This window comes from Chelonoidis abingdonii, chromosome 1 (assembly GCF_003597395.2).
Source record: "Chelonoidis abingdonii isolate Lonesome George chromosome 1, CheloAbing_2.0, whole genome shotgun sequence".
NCBI lineage: Eukaryota > Metazoa > Chordata > Testudines > Testudinidae > Chelonoidis > Chelonoidis abingdonii.
The window spans coordinates 30744721-30765725 of NC_133769.1; the positions used below are offsets into that span (position 1 = coordinate 30744721).

At 41.2% G+C, this 21005-nt stretch overlaps 1 protein-coding gene across 1 annotated transcript in view; it reads right to left on the minus strand.

The window, feature by feature from the left end:
- Nucleotides 1-2770: 2770 nt before the first annotated feature.
- LAMB4 (laminin subunit beta 4) overlaps nt 2771-21005 on the minus strand; it is a 76061-nt gene continuing 57826 nt past the window's right edge. Inside the window, exons 25-34 of the mRNA XM_032803993.1 lie at nt 20502-20877; nt 18581-18741; nt 15257-15462; nt 14000-14203; nt 9701-9845; nt 7367-7574; nt 6454-6592; nt 5963-6139; nt 4799-4952; nt 2771-2910 (exon numbers count right to left, since the gene is read on the minus strand). Coding sequence (XP_032659884.1) covers nt 2771-2910; nt 4799-4952; nt 5963-6139; nt 6454-6592; nt 7367-7574; nt 9701-9845; nt 14000-14203; nt 15257-15462; nt 18581-18741; nt 20502-20877 — 1910 coding nt within the window. The remainder of the gene's footprint in view (nt 2911-4798; nt 4953-5962; nt 6140-6453; nt 6593-7366; nt 7575-9700; nt 9846-13999; nt 14204-15256; nt 15463-18580; nt 18742-20501; nt 20878-21005) is intronic.

Below are 21005 nucleotides of genomic sequence, written 5' to 3' on the forward strand. Positions count from 1 at the left end.
AATGCCAAAACATTTTTGAAAAAATCTCCAGGCTATGATAGAAGCGGCCACAGCAGAGACGTCAACACCAGTTTGCTGTTGTTGACAAGCGTAACCGAAGCCAAGAATCAAATGGACGCTCATGGAGGAGGGAGGGGGGACTGAGACTCTAGCTAGTCCACAGTTCCCGCAGTCTCCAAAAAGCATTTGCATTCGTTGGCTGAGCTCCCCATGCCTGAAGGTCAAAACATTGGTCGCAGGGTGTTCAGGGTAGTATGTTGTCAATTCTCCCTGTTGAAAGAAAAGGGAAAAAATCGTTTTCTTGTTTTTTTCAATTCACCATATGTCTACTGAGATGCTGCTGGCAGGACGCTATACTGCAGTGTTACACAAAACAGCATCCCATTCCTTCTCTTCCTGATGGCCAGAGGTACAATATGACTCGTTATCCGTCATCATTCCCATGAGTGCTCCTGGCTGGCCTCCTCGGTGAGGTCAGACGGGGTCACCTGGACAAAAATGGGAGTGACTCCCGGTCATTCCCTTCTTTAAGCTTTGTGTCCTGGAGATTCAGTCCTTTCTGGAATATCATAGCAGTTGGAGGCTGTGCTCCCCCCCCCTCTTTAATGTCTAATGGAGATTCACTCCTGCCTGGAATATCATAGCAGCTGGAGGCTGCCTCCCCCCCATTTTATCTCAATAAAGTCAGTGTTGTTTCTTATTCATGCATTCTTTATTACTTCATCACACAAATGGGGGGATAACTGCACGGTAGCCCAGGAGGGGTGTGGGAGGAGGGAAGCAACAGATGGGGTTGTTGCAGGGGCACCCCCTAGAATGGCATGGAGCTCATCATTTCTGTGAGATGTCTGGGGCTCTGACCAGGAGCGGCTGTTTGCCTCTCTGGTTCTTTAGTAGACTTGCCTGATATTCTAGGCAGGACTGACTCTACCTTTAGACAAAACATAAAGAAGGGAATGACCTGGGGAGTCATTCCCATTTTTGTCCATGCACCCCCGGCTGACCTCACCGAGGTCATCCAGGAGCATCCATGAAAGCAGCAGACAGTACAATATGACTGGTAACCTTCATTGCTAACTTGCAAAGCAGCAGACGGTACAATATGACTAGTAACCGTCTCTGCTAACTTGCAAAGGCAAGGGGATACTGGTGTGTAGCACTGCAGTACCGCATCTGTCAGCAGCATCCAGTAGACATATGGTGACAGTGAAAAAAGGCTAAACGGGCTCCATGGCTGCCTTGCTATGGCGTCTGCCAGGGCAATCCAGGGAAAAGGCACAAAATGATTGTCTGCCGTTGCTTTCACAGAGGGAGGATTGACTGACGACATTTACCCAGAATCACTCATGACACTGTTTTTGCACCATCATGCATTGTGATCTCAACCCAGAATTCCAATGGGCGAGGGAGACTGCCGAAACTATGGGATAGCAATGGGATAGCTACCCACAGTGCAACACTCCGGAAGTCGACGCTAGGATCAGTAAATGGACACACACTGCCAAATTAATGTGCTTAGTGTGGCCACATGCACTCGAATTTATACAATCTGTTTCCAAATACTGGTTTCTGTAAAATCAGAATAATCCCGTAGTGTAGACATACCCTTAGGGGTGTAGATTTTTTTATACTCCTGAGCAACATAGTTATACTGAAGTAAGTGTGCAGTGTAGACCTGGCCCACCAAACATAAGTGCTCGCTAGGACTGCTCTGGTAGTAATCACTATGCCTGGCAGTGTTTGCAGAATCAGGTGCATCATTGGTTTTTATAGCTATGACGTCTTTATTATACAGCACTGTAACCTGGCTTGTTTCATATGGATTAGATAAATTATATTACACGAGCTTTTGATCAAAACATTTCTTTAACCAAAGTTAATGAATTTACAACTTATTCTAGTCACATTGGGAAGACTGGATTTAAACATCTGTATACAGCCACCTAGTGTGGGAGAGGAAAATTGCAACCCATCACCTATGTCCTTTAATGGTCCGATGCTACATGAGAATACCTTCTGTGAACAAACAGGCCGCATGCTTCACTGGGCTGAGCAAGGCTTGCTCCTCCCTGCTGTGTCCCAGGGAAGGAGACTAGATTTTCATAGTGAATCCTGGGACCCCTGTCATGGGAGGACAGGGGTGGTGGTGAGGGTACGTAGGGGACAGTTCTGCTTAGCATCCAGAGGGTGTGCATGGGAGGATGATAGAGAAAAGGTGCCTTTTCTTCAACCATGCAAACTCTCCATCCTCACACTTCTCAGCTTCCACACCACCCTGTACAATTTATCACTACACACACCAGAGGGCCATTGCAAGGACTCTCACAGGCATGAGTGGAGGTTCATTGAAAGGCCTGGTGGTGATGGTAGGTTTTCAACAGGTGAAAAATCTGGTAGGGAATAGCCCTTGTGGTGCACTCATCCTTTGAGCCTGTTACCTATGTCACTGGCTGGGCTACATTCAGATTCTCCCCTTTTCATCAAGAGGAGCTAGTGGGCTTACCGCTGGGCTTGTCTGTAAGAGTCAGCATGAAAAACAGGCCCCGCTAACTTCTTCAAGTATTTTATTAACAGGTTTTTCCTAGTGCCATGTAAATTAAACTGGACTAAAAACCAAAAGAAAATTAGATAATTCCATGTATCTAAATACTGTACACGGCCCTGGCTTAGCAGAATACAGCCATTCAATTCCGAAAAGTTCAGAAAATGGTAAAAACAGAGGCTTGAGCCAATTTCCATTGCCATTTGAGACAGGATGTTGTACCAGGTCCTAACTTTTGCATGTAGCGTATTTGTTTTCTTGCTCAATAATGTCATTTTTTATGGCTATTACTTGTTCCTCTAGTTGCTTTAGTTGATCAGCCTTATCTTGTTTAGTTTGATTCAGATCTTGGAGCTTCTTTGCCAAATCTGAAAGAAGAAAGTAACATTTAATGATGCATTTATTGTTGTGCACGTAAAAACTGTGGATAAAACACACGTGTTGTTATCAAATAGTTCCCCTGGAGAAATGTGTGTTGCCACTAAAACTATTTGATAAGAACACATGCATTTTATCTGCAGATTACAACAGCCTTCAAGCTGTTTATTTTTGCAAGTGTGCTTTTATTGTTAGCCATTGTGAGTAAGGCTTTGTCTGCACTACACAGCTTTTAGCGACACAGCTGTGCCACTACAGCCATGCCGCTAAAAAGGCACACAGTGTAGTCACTGTTTGTTGGCAGGAGAGAGCTCTCCTGCCCACAAAAAAACTTCCACCCCCCATGAATGGCATTAGCTTTATCAGCAGGAGATTGCTCCTGCTGACAAAGCGCTGTTCACAGAGGTGCTTTTCCTTGACAACTTTTGTCTTTTTGGAGTGTGTATGTGTGTTTTTTTAACACCTCTGAACAACAAAAGTTTTGTTGTCACTTGCCAGTGTAGACATAGCTTTAGTCTGTGGAGACCTTGTCTTAGTCAGCTGTTTTCAGTGGCAATGACTCAAACGAACTGAGCACTCAACAGTGTAAATAAAGGCTCACAGTCTGGCTCCAAATAACTCATGCTCCTCTCCTTTATGGGAGTTTTATGCAGGTAATTCCACTGGCTTCTACGCAGTTACTCCAGATTTACACACGGGTTGTTCAGAGGCCCCCAGTCTTTATCATGAAAACACATGCACTGACGATGAATCAAAACTGCATTTTTTCATGATGTGCAGTCCTAAGATTCCCATCATCATAGTTTCGGGGCCTTTGGACTGAGGAATGCTTGGAGACAACAGAACAGGGTTATTTTTCTTCAGTAGCTTTTCTCAAGCTTATTCCCTCTTGTGCTCTCTTTCTTACCCCCCATCAACATCCAAAAGAATTTACTCCCATGCTGGCATTTGCTGGTTGGTTATTTTTATAGGCCGCTGCGCCTGGTAGGAGCAAGCCCAGCACTGACCCCAGTGCTGCTTTCTTTGAAATCAGTGATGCAACTTCCATATGTGTCAATGGATGCAGGATTGGGCCCATTCAGTAGACTGTTGCTATGTACTTTGATGGTTTGCTAGTGTGGTGGTATTACTGTGATTTACTATTGACACACAGACTGTGACTCTAATAAAAGTAAAAAGGAGTACTTGCAGCATTCTAAGGTGCCAGAAGGACTCCTCATTGTTTTTGCTGATACAGACTAACAAGGCTACCACTCTGAAACCTGTCTAATAAAAGTGGAAAGCTGTGAAAAGTCTAATGCTCAAACAGAATCTCACTAGCCTGTCCCAGCCACTCAGTATTTGCATTCAGTTGTGCTTTACAGATGTGCACAGAATCCCATCAGGACACAAAGGGCCTGATCTTACAAGGTGCCGAATATCCTCAGTTCCCGTTGTCTCTAGTGGTACTTGTATTCCACCCCTCCCGACCCATCCCAAATTTTCACCACTTAAATAACTTTTCCCCATTCCCCAGGCAAACCTGCTGATTCCAGTGGGAACCAAAGGTGCTCAGTACTGGGCAGGATTGCGCTTTAGGATTGTTGCGACCAGTGTGTTTTTAAATCAATTCGGTTAAATTGTTGCAGAACCCTGTGTGGACACTCTTAAACTGATTTAAGCTTGGCTTATAGCAGCTTGTGTTAGAAAATGTACAGGCACAGCTAAACCAAGGTAACCAGTTTGAAACTTTGCACCAGTTTAACTACGTTGGTTTTTAAACTGATCATCGGTAAGGTAGTGCACTATGTGTGTAGACAAGGCCTTCAGGTTATATCTCCGTCTTTCAGCATTTTCATACGTATTTCACTGCTGGGCATGGAAATGAAAGTGGGACACCTGTTATTCTTTTGATTTTTTCTTCAGTCTCTTCAGCCAGTTTCTCTGCTGCTTCTTTCAGCTGCTTCAGTTTCTCTAATGTTTCTCTTGGAAGCCCTTTTATTTTTACTTTTTCTTGCAGAATGGTGTATTTTCTCTTAAGGTTTGCAAATTCCTGCAACAACAAACAAACCAACCAACCCCACTTGATTTTGTGTAACGATGTGCCCTGTAATTTATTTGACCTACGAAGAAAACAGAGATTTTTCTACCTCATTTACCACTCCTCTCTGAATCACACATTATGTCTTTCCTTCTTTTAAATCTAAAACTCACCCAGGATAAATATGCATTGGATGAAGTCCTGAAAATGCAAAATCCAGCAGAAATCAAAATAAAAACAGTCTTGCCTGTTGAACAATCCAAAATAAAGAGAGGATGGAGCTGGATAATGAACATAATTTAAGCAGGATTTTAAAAGATTGTGTTATTCCTAGTTTATTTCCCTTTATTGGTTTTGTGTTTGCTTCCATTTTAGACACAAGGCTCAATTCAGTTTTAATGAACTAGGCAAAGCATAATTTTTACATATTTGATTTAATATTTACTTTCTGGCTCTATGCCTACTTGGTTTTGGTTACTGTGAAGGCTGCAATTTGATTTCTGCTGGATTTCATGTAGTGTGGAGGCTCATTCAGTGCATACTTTGGCTTTTGATCTGTGGCTCTTTGTTATCCATACACAGAATTCTGGAAAATTTCCACCTAGCTCAGTGGGTGCTTAAGAATTTGAGCTATATTGAGCATCAAGGGGGAAAAACAAAACAGTTTTCTCTGAAGTCAAGTGTGTTAAATGCAAGGGACAAGATTGTGATACCTTCACTCATCTTGCCCCGGATGTAATGTACTATTCAATGGGAGTAAGGATATCACGGTCTCGCACAAGATTTGTGTTTGTTTAAATTGATGTAAGTAAAAAGGACTATTGTTTTCTGGGTAAGTTAAAATGGGAAGAAAATGCTTCTGATTCTGTGCAACTCTAAACTGGATGGCATAATGGAAAATGTAAATAAATCTTGGGAAGCTCATATATGCATATTTACACTACACTTTTCATTCAAAAATAGCAAAAAACGTGGGAAGGGCAGCAATTTTCTTTCTTGAATATGTGACAGAAATACATTACTTTATCTGTGTCCATAGCTTGCTTTTGTGCCTGTTCTGCATCTGCTTTTGCATTTGCAGCCTGGTTCCCATTCATCAGCATTTTCCTCTGCAGCATGGCAATTTCATCTTCCAGCTCAGACTGTTTTTCTGAAAAGTCCTTTAGTTCATCACTTGTCTTATTCACTTGATTTTCAGTCTACAGGAAAACAACCAGAAGGCCATACTCCCTTTATGCAATGTATAACTAACCTGCAAAACTCACCACTGAATGATATTAAGGCAAACAGATTAACAAGTCCTCTTTAAAGTGGAACTGGTGCTATATCTGGGCCAAAATCTGTTCACATTTACACTGGTCTAAATTCGCAGTATCTTTGAGATCTTTGGTCGCAATCCAGGTTTTAGAAACAGGCTGTAATTTAAGTGAATTGCAAGAATCATAACATAACATCACACAATAAATGGATAAAAAAAAGCTATAATCATTGGCAACATTGTACATAAAGATACCTGAGAGATTTTTGTCTTTATTTCTTCTCTCTCTCCATTTAACCTTACGAAGGTGTCTTTGGTTTGTCCTTTCGTGCTTTCAGCTTCCTTCAGGTTATTTATCACTTCATCAAGAGGTGGCAAAGCTTTTGCTGCTTCCCTAAAATAAAAGTAAATAGTTGTATAATATTGTAATGTGTAAATCCAGTAAAAGGGATATCCTCAAATCCCTTTATACCCCTAAACCCAGAAATGCATTACTAGTCCCCTGGTTCCTTGAGCCCAGCATTCCCCAGCTTTTCCAAAAATCTAGAATTGCTGGGCCCAATGGGATGGGAAAGCAACCCATCAAAAAGAGAAATCAAGATAGACTTGAAAGTTAAGTTTGGGGTGTGATGCGGCAGGCTGGCTTATGCTGCGCTATCGTTCAAGAGGTCAAGGAGCTGAATACATTTTCCTTCTCCCCACATTCTTACTCTGGTTGCATATCACCATTCAAACCTCCCAATGAATGAGGTCCCAAATGAAGTGAAGAGCTTCCTTGCGTTGACAATTCTGCTTGGCTAGTTCAGCAGGCAGAGCAGTCAAGAGCTAGCAGAGATGTAGGCCCAGATCCTCAAAGGTTTTTAGGAGCCTATCTTCCATCAGTGGGAGTTAGGTGTCTAAATACATGAGAGGATCTGGGCTGTAGCCTTTGATGGTTTACACAGCTTTGTGTGGTGAGAAAGGTGTCAGATCATTACCATTGGAAGGAGGCCCCAGTGCAAATGAAAAGTAGGAACATGCTGTAATGAAAGCTCTGAACTTATCTGCTGTGTAGCCCTTCCACCTACTGGCTGGCATACTGAGTGACCTCACTAATGAATTTGCCCTTGGTACTTGCACTGCAATTTCATTTAGATTTATCACACCAGTAAGAGAATATTCTACTCACTCAGCTTGTTTTGCTTCTACCAGAAGTTTTTGGGCATCTTTCCTTTGGTTATTTAACTTGTTCACATTTATTTCATAGTCCTCACAGTGTGTTACAAGGTTCCTGATTTTATCAAGCATATTTGTTAGCTCTTGTGGAGTCCTTGGAAGGTTTACGTCTAGAACATGCTTTGCAACCTTCTCTATGTCTTCTGGAGGTGCACTTTCATCTTTAACAAATAGAGCATAGAACATAATAAGATGTACCTTTCTGCACAGTGAAATTTAAACATTGGTACAATGTCATGTATGCTGAGTTATGTTGGCTAATAAAGTTGACAAACACAGCAAGGTGGGGTCAAGCAATTCTTTCTCCCTTTTTTAGTGTAATGTTATATTTCAAGATGCTGCTAATCTGTTGTCAGAGCAGGATAAAATGGATTTGAGCCTACTTTGAACTGGTGTATTAAAATTTGGGTGTAAAACTCAATCCCCAGAGGGTTCTAAATCACTGATGTATGCAGTGTTGTTGTAGCCATGTCGGTCCCAGGATATTAGAGAGACAAGGTAGGTGAGGTAATATCTTTTGCTGAACCAGCTTCTGTTGGCCCAATAAAAGATATTACCTCACCCTCCTTGTCTCTCTAAATGATTGACACATTTTGCTGTGTTATGCAAAGCCCATTTCTCCCCCCACCCACCAGATCAAAGGGACACAAAGGTGAGTGTTGTGGGAACATGGCCACAATGTTCAGAAGGTGCCTTGGGTGGAAATAAACATTTAAAAAGTTTGCGCTAATGTTGCAAAACAACCTACCAAAAGTTAAGCACTAGAAATGACAGTGGTGTGCTGTTCAGGGGGCACCATTAACTCCTTCATTCCTGAGGGGTAATTTTCTTAGAAATATTTAACAACAAAGAACAGAAACAAAAGCTACTACACATGGCAATGCTCAGTGTGGCTGAGTTAACATTGCCATAGGCACCTTAACTGTTGTATTTCCTGCCTTTTTAATTTGTAAGTAAGAACAATTATGAATGATTCATTCACCGTTGTTATCAAGGAAACAAAATCTACAAATTACTAGGACTTATGCACAGTTTTGCCTTTATTTTTGATAAAGTAGTTTGATTGTCTCATTGCAAAGGATGACTCTGTTCCTAGCTGTCACTCCACCACAGCAGGCTGGATTGCCAACCCCAAATGTTCAAAAATTGTAAGTCAAGCCACCGAAACCACGAGACTGGCTTAGAAATCTTGAGAAATAAATAAAGCTGGGTGGTTGTTTTTTTTACTTGCCTTCTGGGGTTATTTTTTGGTTTTTTTTTTAACCTTTAGGATTCACCTGTTTTCAACAAGAATGAGGCCTGAAAACTTTATTTTAAAATGAAAGCAGAGATTCTTGACTTGACTTCAGGACTAGGGCTCTAACAAGAACATCAAATATTGTGAGATTCACAAGAGCTGAATGCTAATGCATCAATACAGATTTGATGCATTCATTGTCCTTTTAAAAAAGGTGAGGAAGCAGGTCAAGGAGGGGTGAAAGGAAAGTCCCCAGTTCTCTCCCTACCATGCAACAGTCAACTCTGTGCCTCTTAGTGAGCATGGAAAACTGCATCCTTAGGGGTCACTGTGCTTTATGCAGGTGAAATGCAGGAGAGATGAAATGCAGCTCCCAGGGGTGAGGATGCAGAGTAGGCCCCAAGCTTGTAGGCTGGATCTGCAGATGCTCTGACCCACTTATGGCTGTTAGAGTTGCATGAATGTGGACCTCCCCAGCCATCCTCATTATCACATTCTGCTGGCCGATTCAGGGCTGTGGAATGTATCACTGTGTCCTGATTTCTGCAGGACTAGTGTGGGAAGGCTGAATGTGCCTTGTGCCCTCCGCTGGCAGCCCTGCCTATCTGGTCACTCCCCACATGTGGATCCCCATGGAGAACCTTCCACACAGGAAATGCTCTGGAGCTTGTGGGCATGAGTGGACCAACAATTAGTTGTGTAAGGCAGTAGCCATCCAGACCACTTGCATCTGCATGCTTAACATTAAGCCCATTAATAAGTCGTTACAGGGTTGGGACTTAACAGATCTCTGGGAAATAGTCCAACATACTGCTGTGCCATGGGAGGGAGAACGGTGTGAAACAGCGTCACTGAAAGAGATTGATCAAGTCTGAAAGTAGACAGCAAATCAGACGTATGTGTGCAGTGTGGCTGTTAAAGCTGAAAATGCCTGTGCATTTTGGGGGTACCCAGGCTGAGCCATCATATTACAAAGCAGAGAGGTAAATGTCATATGATATTGAAATACAGGAAACAGGATTCAAAGAAGAACTTTCCTTGCATATTTACCTAACAAAAAGTCTTTCACTTTTCTGATGAACTCCTTTGCATTCTCGGTATCAATTTCAGTTTGATTCTTAGCTTTCTCTAGTTTCCCATGTAACTGTGAGCCTTTCGTCTTGGTGTCTTCTGCCATTTTTCTGATGCTTTCAATCTGGAAATATTTTTAAATATAGTGTTATCCTCTCTAGGGTTTCAATGTCATTGTTTGTCAAGCTCGGCTCCCATTGGAACATATTAAAACAATACTTATAAAAAACTCTGGGCCTGGTTCTTGTCCTGTTAAACTGAGTGGGTGTTATAGCATTGACTTCATTTGGACCTACACCAAAGATAACACAATATATTCCTTCCATTTTCACAGACTGTTAAACAATTATTGTTTTGAAGGCAAAAAATGCCTATTGGTAAAAGAACAAGATGCTGCACCTCACTCACTCTTAAAATGATATGAACATTCAGGTTGATGGGAGGGAATATCTCGTAATTGCATCTATTCCCCCCTTTCTGCTTGGAATCAGTATAAAATGTAACATTATTAAATTTATTACATAAAGGATGGTGCCAAGGCCCGTAGGTTTAAAATATGTCCTTGAAAATTCAGTGTTTCCATTAATACTATATTCATAATCATTTAGGGCTTGTCTACTCTTAAAATGCTACAGCAGCGCAACTGCACCACTGTAGCACTTCCGTGAAGATACTACCTATGCCGCTAATGGGATAGATTCTCCCATCACAATAGTTACTCCGTCTCCCTGAACGGCAATAGCTGGGTCAATGGGATCAGTCTCCTGTCAGCCTAGTGCTGTATTTAGGTTGGTTTAACTGTATTGCTCAGGGCTGTGTATTTTTCACACCTCTGACAAGGTAGTTAGTTATACCGACCTAATTTCCTGCTGTAGACCAGGCCCCAGTTGATAGTTTTATTTTCATTAGCTATGTTTCAACCATTTTTAAACAGCAAAACAGGTGTTTGTTTTGCTCAAGGCCATATTGTGCTTTAGGTGAAACTTCTATGCACTGGTTCTCTGCAATCCAGGAAGAGAATGCTTCACACAGATTAATTTATCCTTACAATTCCCCTGTAAGGTACTGTAAATATCACCTATATTTTATAAAGAAGGAAACTGCGGCCCAGAGAGGTTAAAGGGACATTGTCAACATGAAAAATCAGATTTCTGTCTGAAAATGTTTGATCTATTATTGTTACAAGTATCACCTATAATAACCAGGATTTAAAGAAACTAGTAATGAGAACAAATTTTTAATGTTTTTCCACTTTGTTTACTGTGCATTTGACAGGATTTTATGTATAGTCATTTTCATTGTTTTGTTGCATAGTTAGCAAGGGAGAACTGGCAACTGAAGAGATCTGTATACAACATCGCAGAAACAGAACATCTCATATTTTTAAAGACATTTTTAAAAGTGAAAGAAACTATTTAAAGAGGATGCTCTCAGAGAATGATTTTTTTTAAAAAATTACTCGTGAACTTAAATTAACTCTAAGCACGTGAGGAATCCCTTTGATATCAATGAGCATGCATTGGGACTCATTCAGGTGCATAATGTTAAGCAAGTGGTTAAGTCTTGGCAGGATCAGGGCCAATGTCTTGCAAGATCACCTGTCTAGTCTGTGGCACAGTTAGGAATAGAATTTAGCTTTCCTAACTCCCAGTCCTGTGCGTTAGCCACGAGATGACATTTCATCTCTGATGTAAAAAGCCACCCTGGGGCAATGTTCACTTTAAAAGACAATGACAGCACATCAAATATTTGGCTTACTAATTTTGCCACTGTTTGTAGTATTGTAGCCAGGTATTGGCCCCAGAATATTAGAGAGACAAGGTGATATCTTTTATTGGACCAACTTATGTTGGCAAGAGAGACAGGCATTCAAGCAACACAGAGCTTGTCTTCAAGGCTGGGAAAGGTATGCAGCATTTCACAGCTAAATACAAGGTGGAACAGATTGTTTTGCATAACTAATGAACACATATTGTGAGAGATCATTCAAAGTAAAGTGGCCCATTAACAACTCTGCAGTCCTAGGACAAAAAAGGGAGTTATTGGATTACAGATTGTTGTAATAAATCATAAATCTAGTGTCTGCTGATTTGATCATTATCTGGTGGTTGGATTTCAGGGACTGCATAGCTGTCCTTCTGACATGGAGAGATTGTGGTAGATGTGATGTGCCAAAGCACCATTGTAATTCCCAACCATGATGACTATGCCGACTGACAACTGTCCAACACCATCTACTATAAAGAACTCAAAGATCATCCAACAGCACAATTCACAGAAAAATGTAAAGATATCACCAAGTCTTTTCCTAAAAAAATCCAAGGGAAACTCTACAACTTCATCCCCCACGACTACACCCCAGGGACCTGCTACATACTTGCTGAGATATACAAACATCATACCTAGCCCTGGCACTCTTACTGAAGGAATCTCAGGACTCATCGAAACCATCCTCAAACCACCCACCACACAAAGGGCCAGCTTCCTCCAGAACACAACTGGCTTCAGCCAGGATCTCTGCAACATTAACAGTCTCCCTCCAAACACTATTCTTGCCACCATGGATGTCAATTCCCTACCTAGCAACATCCCTCGCAATGATGGCATGCATCACTGCCTCCCTCAAACATCTACAAGCAATGGACAACACTCAGCTATCCACCCCAAACACATCGCTAAACCCATCCATTTCATCCTCACCCATAACAATTTCACATTTAACAACAAATACTGAGTCCAAACCATGGGAACAGCCATGGGTACTTGGATAGCTCCCCAAAATACCAATCTCTAAATGGGCCACCTTGAGGAAGGATTTCTGAAAACACCACAAACCCTATGATATACCTGAGACACATCAATGATATTTCATCCTTTGGACAGATGACCTAGGCTCCCTCAGGTTTCCACCACAATTTTAACAACCACCACCATCCAACACTCTCTAGAACACTCCTGCACCAGCATCAACTTCCTGGACACTACAATCATCTTCAGCAATGGAACTCTACAGACAACTGTATACAAGAACCTCAGGGATCACCATGCCTATCTTCACAGATCTAGTAACCACCCCAAGAAATCTGTTATCTACAGCCATGCCCTCAGTTACCACAGAATATGCTCCTAGCAGGAAGTCCAGGATACAGATCTTAGCACACTTAAAACTGCCTTCACCATACAAGGATATTCCACAAGAGAAGTAGATCGCTTAAGGGAAATGGGCCACCCAAATACCCCAAAATAACCTGCTTCAATACAGGGGAAAAAAAAAAACTTTTGACCCCACACACACCTAGTTGTCATCTACCACCCCACACTGGAACCCAGATGGTATATCAGTAAATAGTTACAACCCATACTCGACTGGGACCACATCCTGAAATAAAGCTTTCCCAACCCTTCTTCTGACCCTCAAACATCCCTCCAACCTCAACAATCCCATCATCAGAAGGAAGCTCCCCACAGACCAGGACCCACCAACTCAGAGCAGCACCAGACCCTGACATAACAACAGATGCAAAACCTGCCTACACTTCTCCATTGCTATAACAATCAATACCCCCCTCAAAACACCTTTCAAGATCTATAGGTCCTACACATGCCTATCACAACATGTGGTATACCTCAGCCAGTGGATTAAATCCTCCAATAACAACTACGTGGGTGAAACTAGACAGTCACACAGAAAAATAAGACACAAAAACACTGCATCACCTGTGAGGGAACACTTCACAAAGCAATCACTTTATATGTGACCTCTCAGTCCTTGTCCTCAAAGGAAACCTTCACAACACGAGACTCATAGCTTAAATTCATAACTTTGCTAGACATTAAAAATCATGGCCTTAATAAAGATACTGGATTTATGGCTTATTACAACAATCTGTAAACAATTTGCCCCCCTTTTTTGGTTCTATGCCTGCAAAGATTTTAATCGGCCACTTTGAATCCTCTTTCACAATATGTGTTAACTCCTTATGCTAAACAATCTTGTTTCGTGTTTAGCTGTGACACTCGGAGTACCTTTCCCAGACCTGAAGAAGAGCTCTGTGTAGCTCAAAAGCTTATCTCGTTCTCCAACAGTAGTTGGTTCCATAAAAGATATTACCTGACCCCCTTGTTGCTCTAATTTTGACACTGTCCCTTTTATAATAATTGCACAATTACCTTCTGGACATGACAGTTTGGATTAGTCAAATTCTTCATCTTAATTCCTGCATCATATCTGGCTGCCAAATTATTCCACAGAATACACTGGATTAGGTTATACAGTACCTGATTTTCAGACTCTTGTAGTTGTCTAGTCAAATTATTTAACACCATGTCTGTCTCTTCAGCTTTCTTGACTGTGTTTGTAGAAAGAGGAAGAGTTCCATTACAGTTTGGGCCACGACATTGTTCATTTCCATTGCTATTTCGACATAAAGCTCCCCCACAACGTGTCATAACACAAGACAGGTTTCCTGATAGCCCACAACTCTGCAATAAAAGCACATTAATGGCAAGAAGCAACACGTGATGAGCTTTTCATGATTCTGAAATGTAATACTAGAGCACGTAAGAATATTTGCATTTATAATGGCACTTTTCTCCTCAAGGATCCGAAAAGACTTCACAAAATACAATGCCACTGAGATGGATAGTGGGCGGTGAACCAGCCAACACACACTATATAATGGTCAATAAAGTGGTGGGACCTTTTGGACAATGACAACAGTGAAAACTGCTAGTCTTACAAAAAGTGCTGTGGGATGCTGAGGCCCTATGTACAGTATAAATATAGTCATATCAAGGAATGCAGCTAGAGCTGGATCATCCCCTTGCCTGGTTACATTTCATAGAATCATAGATTATTAGGGTTGGAAGGGACCTCAAGAGATCATCTAGTCCAACTCCCTGCTCAATCCCCCCCGGACTGAACTCACAACACTGGGTTTAGTAAGCCAGTGCTCAAACCACTGAGCTATCCCTCTCCTAGGTTCACAGCTGAAGTGTAGGCTGAACCTTAACTATGTGAGTAAAGCCATGGCCTAATCATGAAACCATAGGCCTAACTGAATTCTAAAACATGGTTAAGGTCCAATCTATGTTACAAACTGAACCATGCTCATAACCAGGCTAGACAACAGAATTGTAACCAGGTCCTTTGACGTGGCTTTATCTCATGTGACCTTTAGACAGGGCCTTAATGTCCATACAGAGCAGACAGTACCTCTGTTTTTAAGACCGCATCCCCAAGATCCTTCCCACCTCACAGGATCCTGGAGCCTGGGCTTCTGCCTGAGCCCAGAAATCTATACTGCAATAAAACAGCCCCACAGCCTGAGTCCTGTGAGCCTGAGTAGCTGGCACGGGCCAGCCACGGGTCTCTAGTTGCCGTGTAGACATACCCTGAGAGCTCCTTTTCCAGATTTAAAAGTACTGCAAACTTTCCTTTAAAAAAAGAGTGTATATCCATGTTATTGATTGGCAACGGCAAAAGCAAGTATTTTATTTGTCTCCCATTTAAAAATAAAACCCATAGCACGTCACCTTTTTATTCAGTTTTTGGATATCTGGAGTCTTGAACATCCTGAGCTGCTCCAAGGTATAGTTTTCTTTTGCAGTTCGATTGCCTAACATGGCAAGTATGCCATTCCTGGTATTTTCTGAATATCTTATGATGGGGACTGCTCCACTGATTTTCTGTTCAGCGGATGATGACATTTGGTAATACTTCCTGATGTTGCTGAAGGAATCTACATAAAGAGAAATAGCATTTAATATATGAGAGGCAGACCATATTTTTATTATGTCTAACAAATACATTCTTGATACATGATGAGTGGCAATAGCTTCACTAGGTTGCCAGCTGGTTCTTGGCTCTGGATGAGAGGGGAAATTAAGCTGTGACAGCCAGGGATTGTGATTTTCTGTCAGGTTTGTGAATCTTTTATTCAGTCAGCTATGGAGGGTGGGTTTTTGTTTTGTTTTGTTTTGTTTTTGTAACCAACTCAGGGCTTGTCTTCACTTAAAAAACTACAGCTGCATAGCTGCACTGCTGCAACTGCACCTTTGTAGTGCTTCTGTATAGATATTACCTACGCCAATGGGAGAGAGTCTCTCACTGGTGTAAATAATCTACCTCCCTGACAGGCGGTAGCTAGGCCAATGGAAGAATTCTTCCATCGACTAGTGCTGTCTACACAGGGATTTAGGTTGGCTTAACTATGCCACTCGGGGTGTGTGTCTGTGTGTGTGAATTTTTTACACTCCTGAGAAGGAAGTTATACTGACCTAATTTTCTAGTGTAGACCAGGCCTCAGCTGGATACTAGAGGCCTGATCCAAAGCTGACTGAAGTTATGAAAACTTTTAACTTCAATGGGTTTTGAAGCAAGATGCAAAGACAGAGCAGGAAAGTTAATGTACTGAGTATGCATCAATTGTGAATATTCATTTTAAGGACATTGATGTTTGTGTCTTTTCACCAACTCTAATTAACCACTATAATATTGCCATGCTCTAGACTGCCAGCCAAACGAATATTTAGGAGGAGATCTATACACCCTCTGTTTTGCAAGGTTTTATGCAAAGACAGACATGTGGTGGGGTCCAATTCACCACCCATGGCTCAGGTTTTCTAACCTCACCATACCCACATCACACAAAAGGACATAACTCTGATGTGGTGCTGGCACCAAACTGAGGATAGATGGGGGAAAAGAAAAAACAGACTGAACAGGTAGGAAGGCTCATGAGAGAGCTGGCAGTCTGGTGGCAGTGCTTAGTGTTGGAGCTGTTAGATACTTGGTGGCAAGGCTAATGGATGCATAGGGCCATGACTCTGTGTGTAGTATAAACCAGAGACCTCAGTTATGGGTGTTTTATATGAATGTCTGACTGTTGGTCTCTAAAAGGTTGAAAGCATGAAAAGGACTCGGAATCTGACCAAACGGCATCAACAGGTTAAGCTACAAAGGTACATAAATCAGTGACCTGCTTATCACTTTGCATAAAATGTTCTTTCTTAGCCCCACTTTGAATAAGTTTCTCCAGCTTTATGGATTGCTTTGAGAAAATCTGCACAAGTGATCAATGTGGGAATAGCGCCACATTGTGCTGAAACACTAGTGCACCAGCCTGAATGGAGGAGTCAGGCACAAAGGGGTGTGGCAGAGTGGATCAGTGCAGAGAAGCTCTGCATCTCAATTAGTTGTTTTCTTTCCTTCCTTCTTTCTTTCAGCTTTGTCTTTTATCCTCTCTTTCATTCTTTTAATCTTAGTTAGCTCCATTTTATTCTTATTGAAATAAAGCAGCAAGAAACTTTGAATTTAGAGAAGTGCTGGTATTTTGCTTCATGTAAGCACTGAGCACATTAATAAAACAACAACAATAGCAAGCCCTGTTTGAATATACACATATTCTATACACTGGAATTAGTTTAAACTTTACATCTTTCTGACAGTATTATAGAAATAATAGTTACGTTCTTTATTGTATCATAAGGTGTTTGACATTCCTGCAATAGTCTTCCAGAATCAAAGGTCTTTCTTGTCTTGAGCACTATTTGCTTCGATCAATCAGTAGTGTGGTTTGTACTGTATATGTTCTACTGTTCTTACTGAATGGACTAACATTTGCTTGATGTTTTTGCCTCGTTCTCTAGAGGCTGGCCTATAAAGAGGATATTAACCCTACTACTCCTACCAGCAGATGGAGATTCTCCTTAGCACGAGTTAATATTAAGCATAATTCACTTAAGAATGCAGTATGAACAGGAACCTAGTTCTAACACTGCAATTCTCTGTGATGTTGAGCAAGTCACTTCACCACTCTGAGCTCTGTTTTCCCAGATGTATATTGCAAGGATATTCAGATTCACTTTCCAAGGCCAAAAGGGATCACTGTGATCATCTAGTCTATGTTATATGGGAAGTCAGGCCATAGAACTTCCCCAAACTACTTCCTAGAGCAGATCTTTTAGAAAAACATCCAATCTTGATTTTAAAATTGCCACGGTTAGAGAATCCACCACAAGCCTTGGTAAGTTGTTCCAATGGTTAATTAACTTCACTGTTTAAAATGTTCACCTTATTTCCAATCTGAATTTGTTTAGATTCAACTTCCAGCCATTGAATCTTGTTTTACCTTTGTCTGCTAGACTGAAGAACCCACTATCAAATTTTTGTACTTCAGTAGGTACTTCTCGAGTTTGAGTTTCTCCTTAACCTTCTTTTTGGTAAGCTAAATAGATGAAACTGCTTGAGTCTATCACTATACAGCATGTTTTCTCTGAACCCTCTCCAGTTTATCAACATCTTTCTTTAATTGTTGATACCAGAACTGGATACGGTATTCCAGTAGTGGTCGCATCATTGCCAAATAAAGAGATAGTATAGACTTTCCTACTCGCGACTTCCCTCTTTATGCAAACAATGATCACATTAGCCCTTTGGCCATAGTGTATGCTATTGATATGACCCGGTTCTTAATTAAATAATGTTTGCATTTATAGAGTGCTTTACAAAATATTACTAAGGCCAGTCAATGTTAGAGGAGGGAACAAGACCCAGGTCCTCTTAACTCCCAACCCATTATAAACCAGGGGGCTTTTGAGGCCTACCTCTGCCTTTTTTATATGGCTGCTCTGGTACTTCTGAATGAAATTCTGAATGCTTGAAGTCATGGAATTTTGAGCTAAAAGTGGATTTGCAAGTTGATATGTGAAAAAATAGTGGCAGTTTTTAAACTATTGAGATGTTATGGAAAGCTAAAATCTGAGGGTTTAAAGCCATGCAAAATGAACTGGCGAAAATTGGGGGTGAAATGTCATGAAAAATGTTCTCATATTTTGATTAGCTATTGGTCTTTTTACCTTTGTGGCTCAAATTATTCAAATTGTGATATAGATGTATTTTCTGTTTCAGGTTTTCGTACAGCTGGTCAGCTTCTTTCTTAATGTCGTCTGTGATCCCATTCAGGTCTGGAAATTCATCGATTTTATTGAGATATAGGTTCATTTGTGCAACTTTTTGTCTGCAGAAGACAAGTGCAGGTGTACAGTAATCATTCTAGATTTATTATTAATCTACGAGTTAGATATACATTATTTTAGATGACAACAGTTTATCTTAGATCAGAAGGAAACATTCACTTGTGGCATCATCATATTTAGGAAGGCCAGAGGACGAAGTGAAAAAAGGCCAGCATTTACATTCCCAATTTTATTGACACTTTCTGTAAGGATGTCATTCTGTGTGCTTCAAGCTCAGATCGGTCATGATAAAACCTGTTGTGGAGATTTATCAATCTTCCATTCCTCAAATGCTTAAAGTCATGGAATTGTGTTAAAAATTGCCCATGAAGGATGCAGACAATGCTCCCACAAAAATGTTTGAACATCATATGTCTGGCGAGCCCCCAGGTTCACATGTTCAAACATGTATTTGCATATGCAGAGTGGGTGAATGCATATGTGATTGGCTAATTAGGCATTCAGCCACTCTATTTGTGCATGCAAATGCTTGTTTGCAGCATGCCATTGTAGTTTTGCAATCACATGCCTTTTGAAAATCTGGGTGTTAAATCCAGGCCTCTTAAAATCTTTTAAAGTGCATCTCCTGACTATTATGTGTACTTAGTCACTGCCTCCTTCCTTCTTCTAATGCTTCCTCCCAGCCTGGAGCTTCTTTCTGAAGTGTTTTTACTTGTAAGTTTTAGGAGGTGCTGTACTAGAGCCTTTCCTCCCTTTGTGCTCACCTTGTTCTCACCAGAGTGTCAACATTATTGCTTCACCTCTCCCATTATTCTGATGTGATACCAGTACCCCATTAGTTTCAGACATATATTATTAGCACAATGTCCTGATACTGTGAAGCTCTTGTACATTAGTCAGTTATTAATCTATGTATTTATTACATATAGCTTCAAATACCTACTCACTTGTGAATGTAGAAACCCCCCTGCCTTTCAGGGATTTATACATGCACTTGAATTATGTGCAAGTCTGTGCCCTGGTCTACATTACAAACATATGTTGGTCTAACGACCTTGCCCAAGAGTGTGGAAAATCCACATGCCTGAGCGACGTAGTTATACCAACCAATTCCTGGTGAAGACAGCACTATGTCAATGGGTGGGCTTCTCCTGTCGACACAGCTACTGCCTCTCAGGGAGGTGGAGTACCTATGCAGATGGGAGAAGCCCTCCTTTTGGTGAAGGTAGTGTCTTCACTAAGTACTACAGCGGCGCAACTGCACCAGTAGACAAGCCCCATGTCTCAGCGACAAGAAATCCAGGACTCTGGAGTGCTTGTATTTGCCTACTGAAAAGATCTTAAGGCTATCGCAGTCTTTGTGGCCATCTTAAAGGATTTTGATCAACTGAAAGTTCAGTTTGTCTGAGCACCTGAAGTTTGGAACTTCTTGAATCTGCAGCTGGGCACAGTTCAGAGCAGACCTGAGGCTGTTCTAAATTATGCTGGTGTGATGAACCAACCTGCAGCTGACCTTGGGTTCAGGGAAGTGAAAAAGTGTTTTAAAGCAAACTTAGCCCCTCCCTCACCTCAACTGCATCTGACAGGGCTGTGAAGCAACTCAGGATTTGAGCTGTTAATGGGATACACAATAATAAATCTATCGATGATTTAGGATCATTAATTGACAATCCAGTATCTGCATGGTGATCACAAGCAGAACTATAAATACATTGAACAACTATGAAAGTAGAGTGGAAGATTGCTCTTCCAATTCAGTGACATTTATAATGCACTTCTGTTCTACAAGAGAAAATATTACCGAATGTAGCCATGAAAATCCTTGATGTTTAAGACTGTCTCCAGTGAAAGAACAGGAGTTTTTAAAATTCTGTCTATTTCAGAAATCTTATCTTCTAAGCCTTTGAAGGGCATATCACAGCCAGGCCTTGTGCCTCTTTTATCTTCTAGATTTGCAGCAAATCTCATTAACCCCTGAACAGTTTGAGATAGAGTAGTAATTTCATTATCCCACTGATCAAAACAAAGGTGACACCGAGAGCATGTGGGAAATTCTTGTTTGAAGCCCCGACCACACTGATCACAGAGCTTTCCAGTGACACCAATGCGGCAGTTGCAAGCTCCAGTGTCTTTGTCACACTCGGGTTTGCGAGTTCCTTCCTCGTTACACGTACATGCTGCAGGGGAAGGCAGGAACATGACATTGCTTCTTTTAGTTAAGTCATGGGGTAAAACATGAAAGATAATGCAATTCAATACAAATAAACATTTTTTGCCATTTATTGACGTATTGCTGTTGGACCAT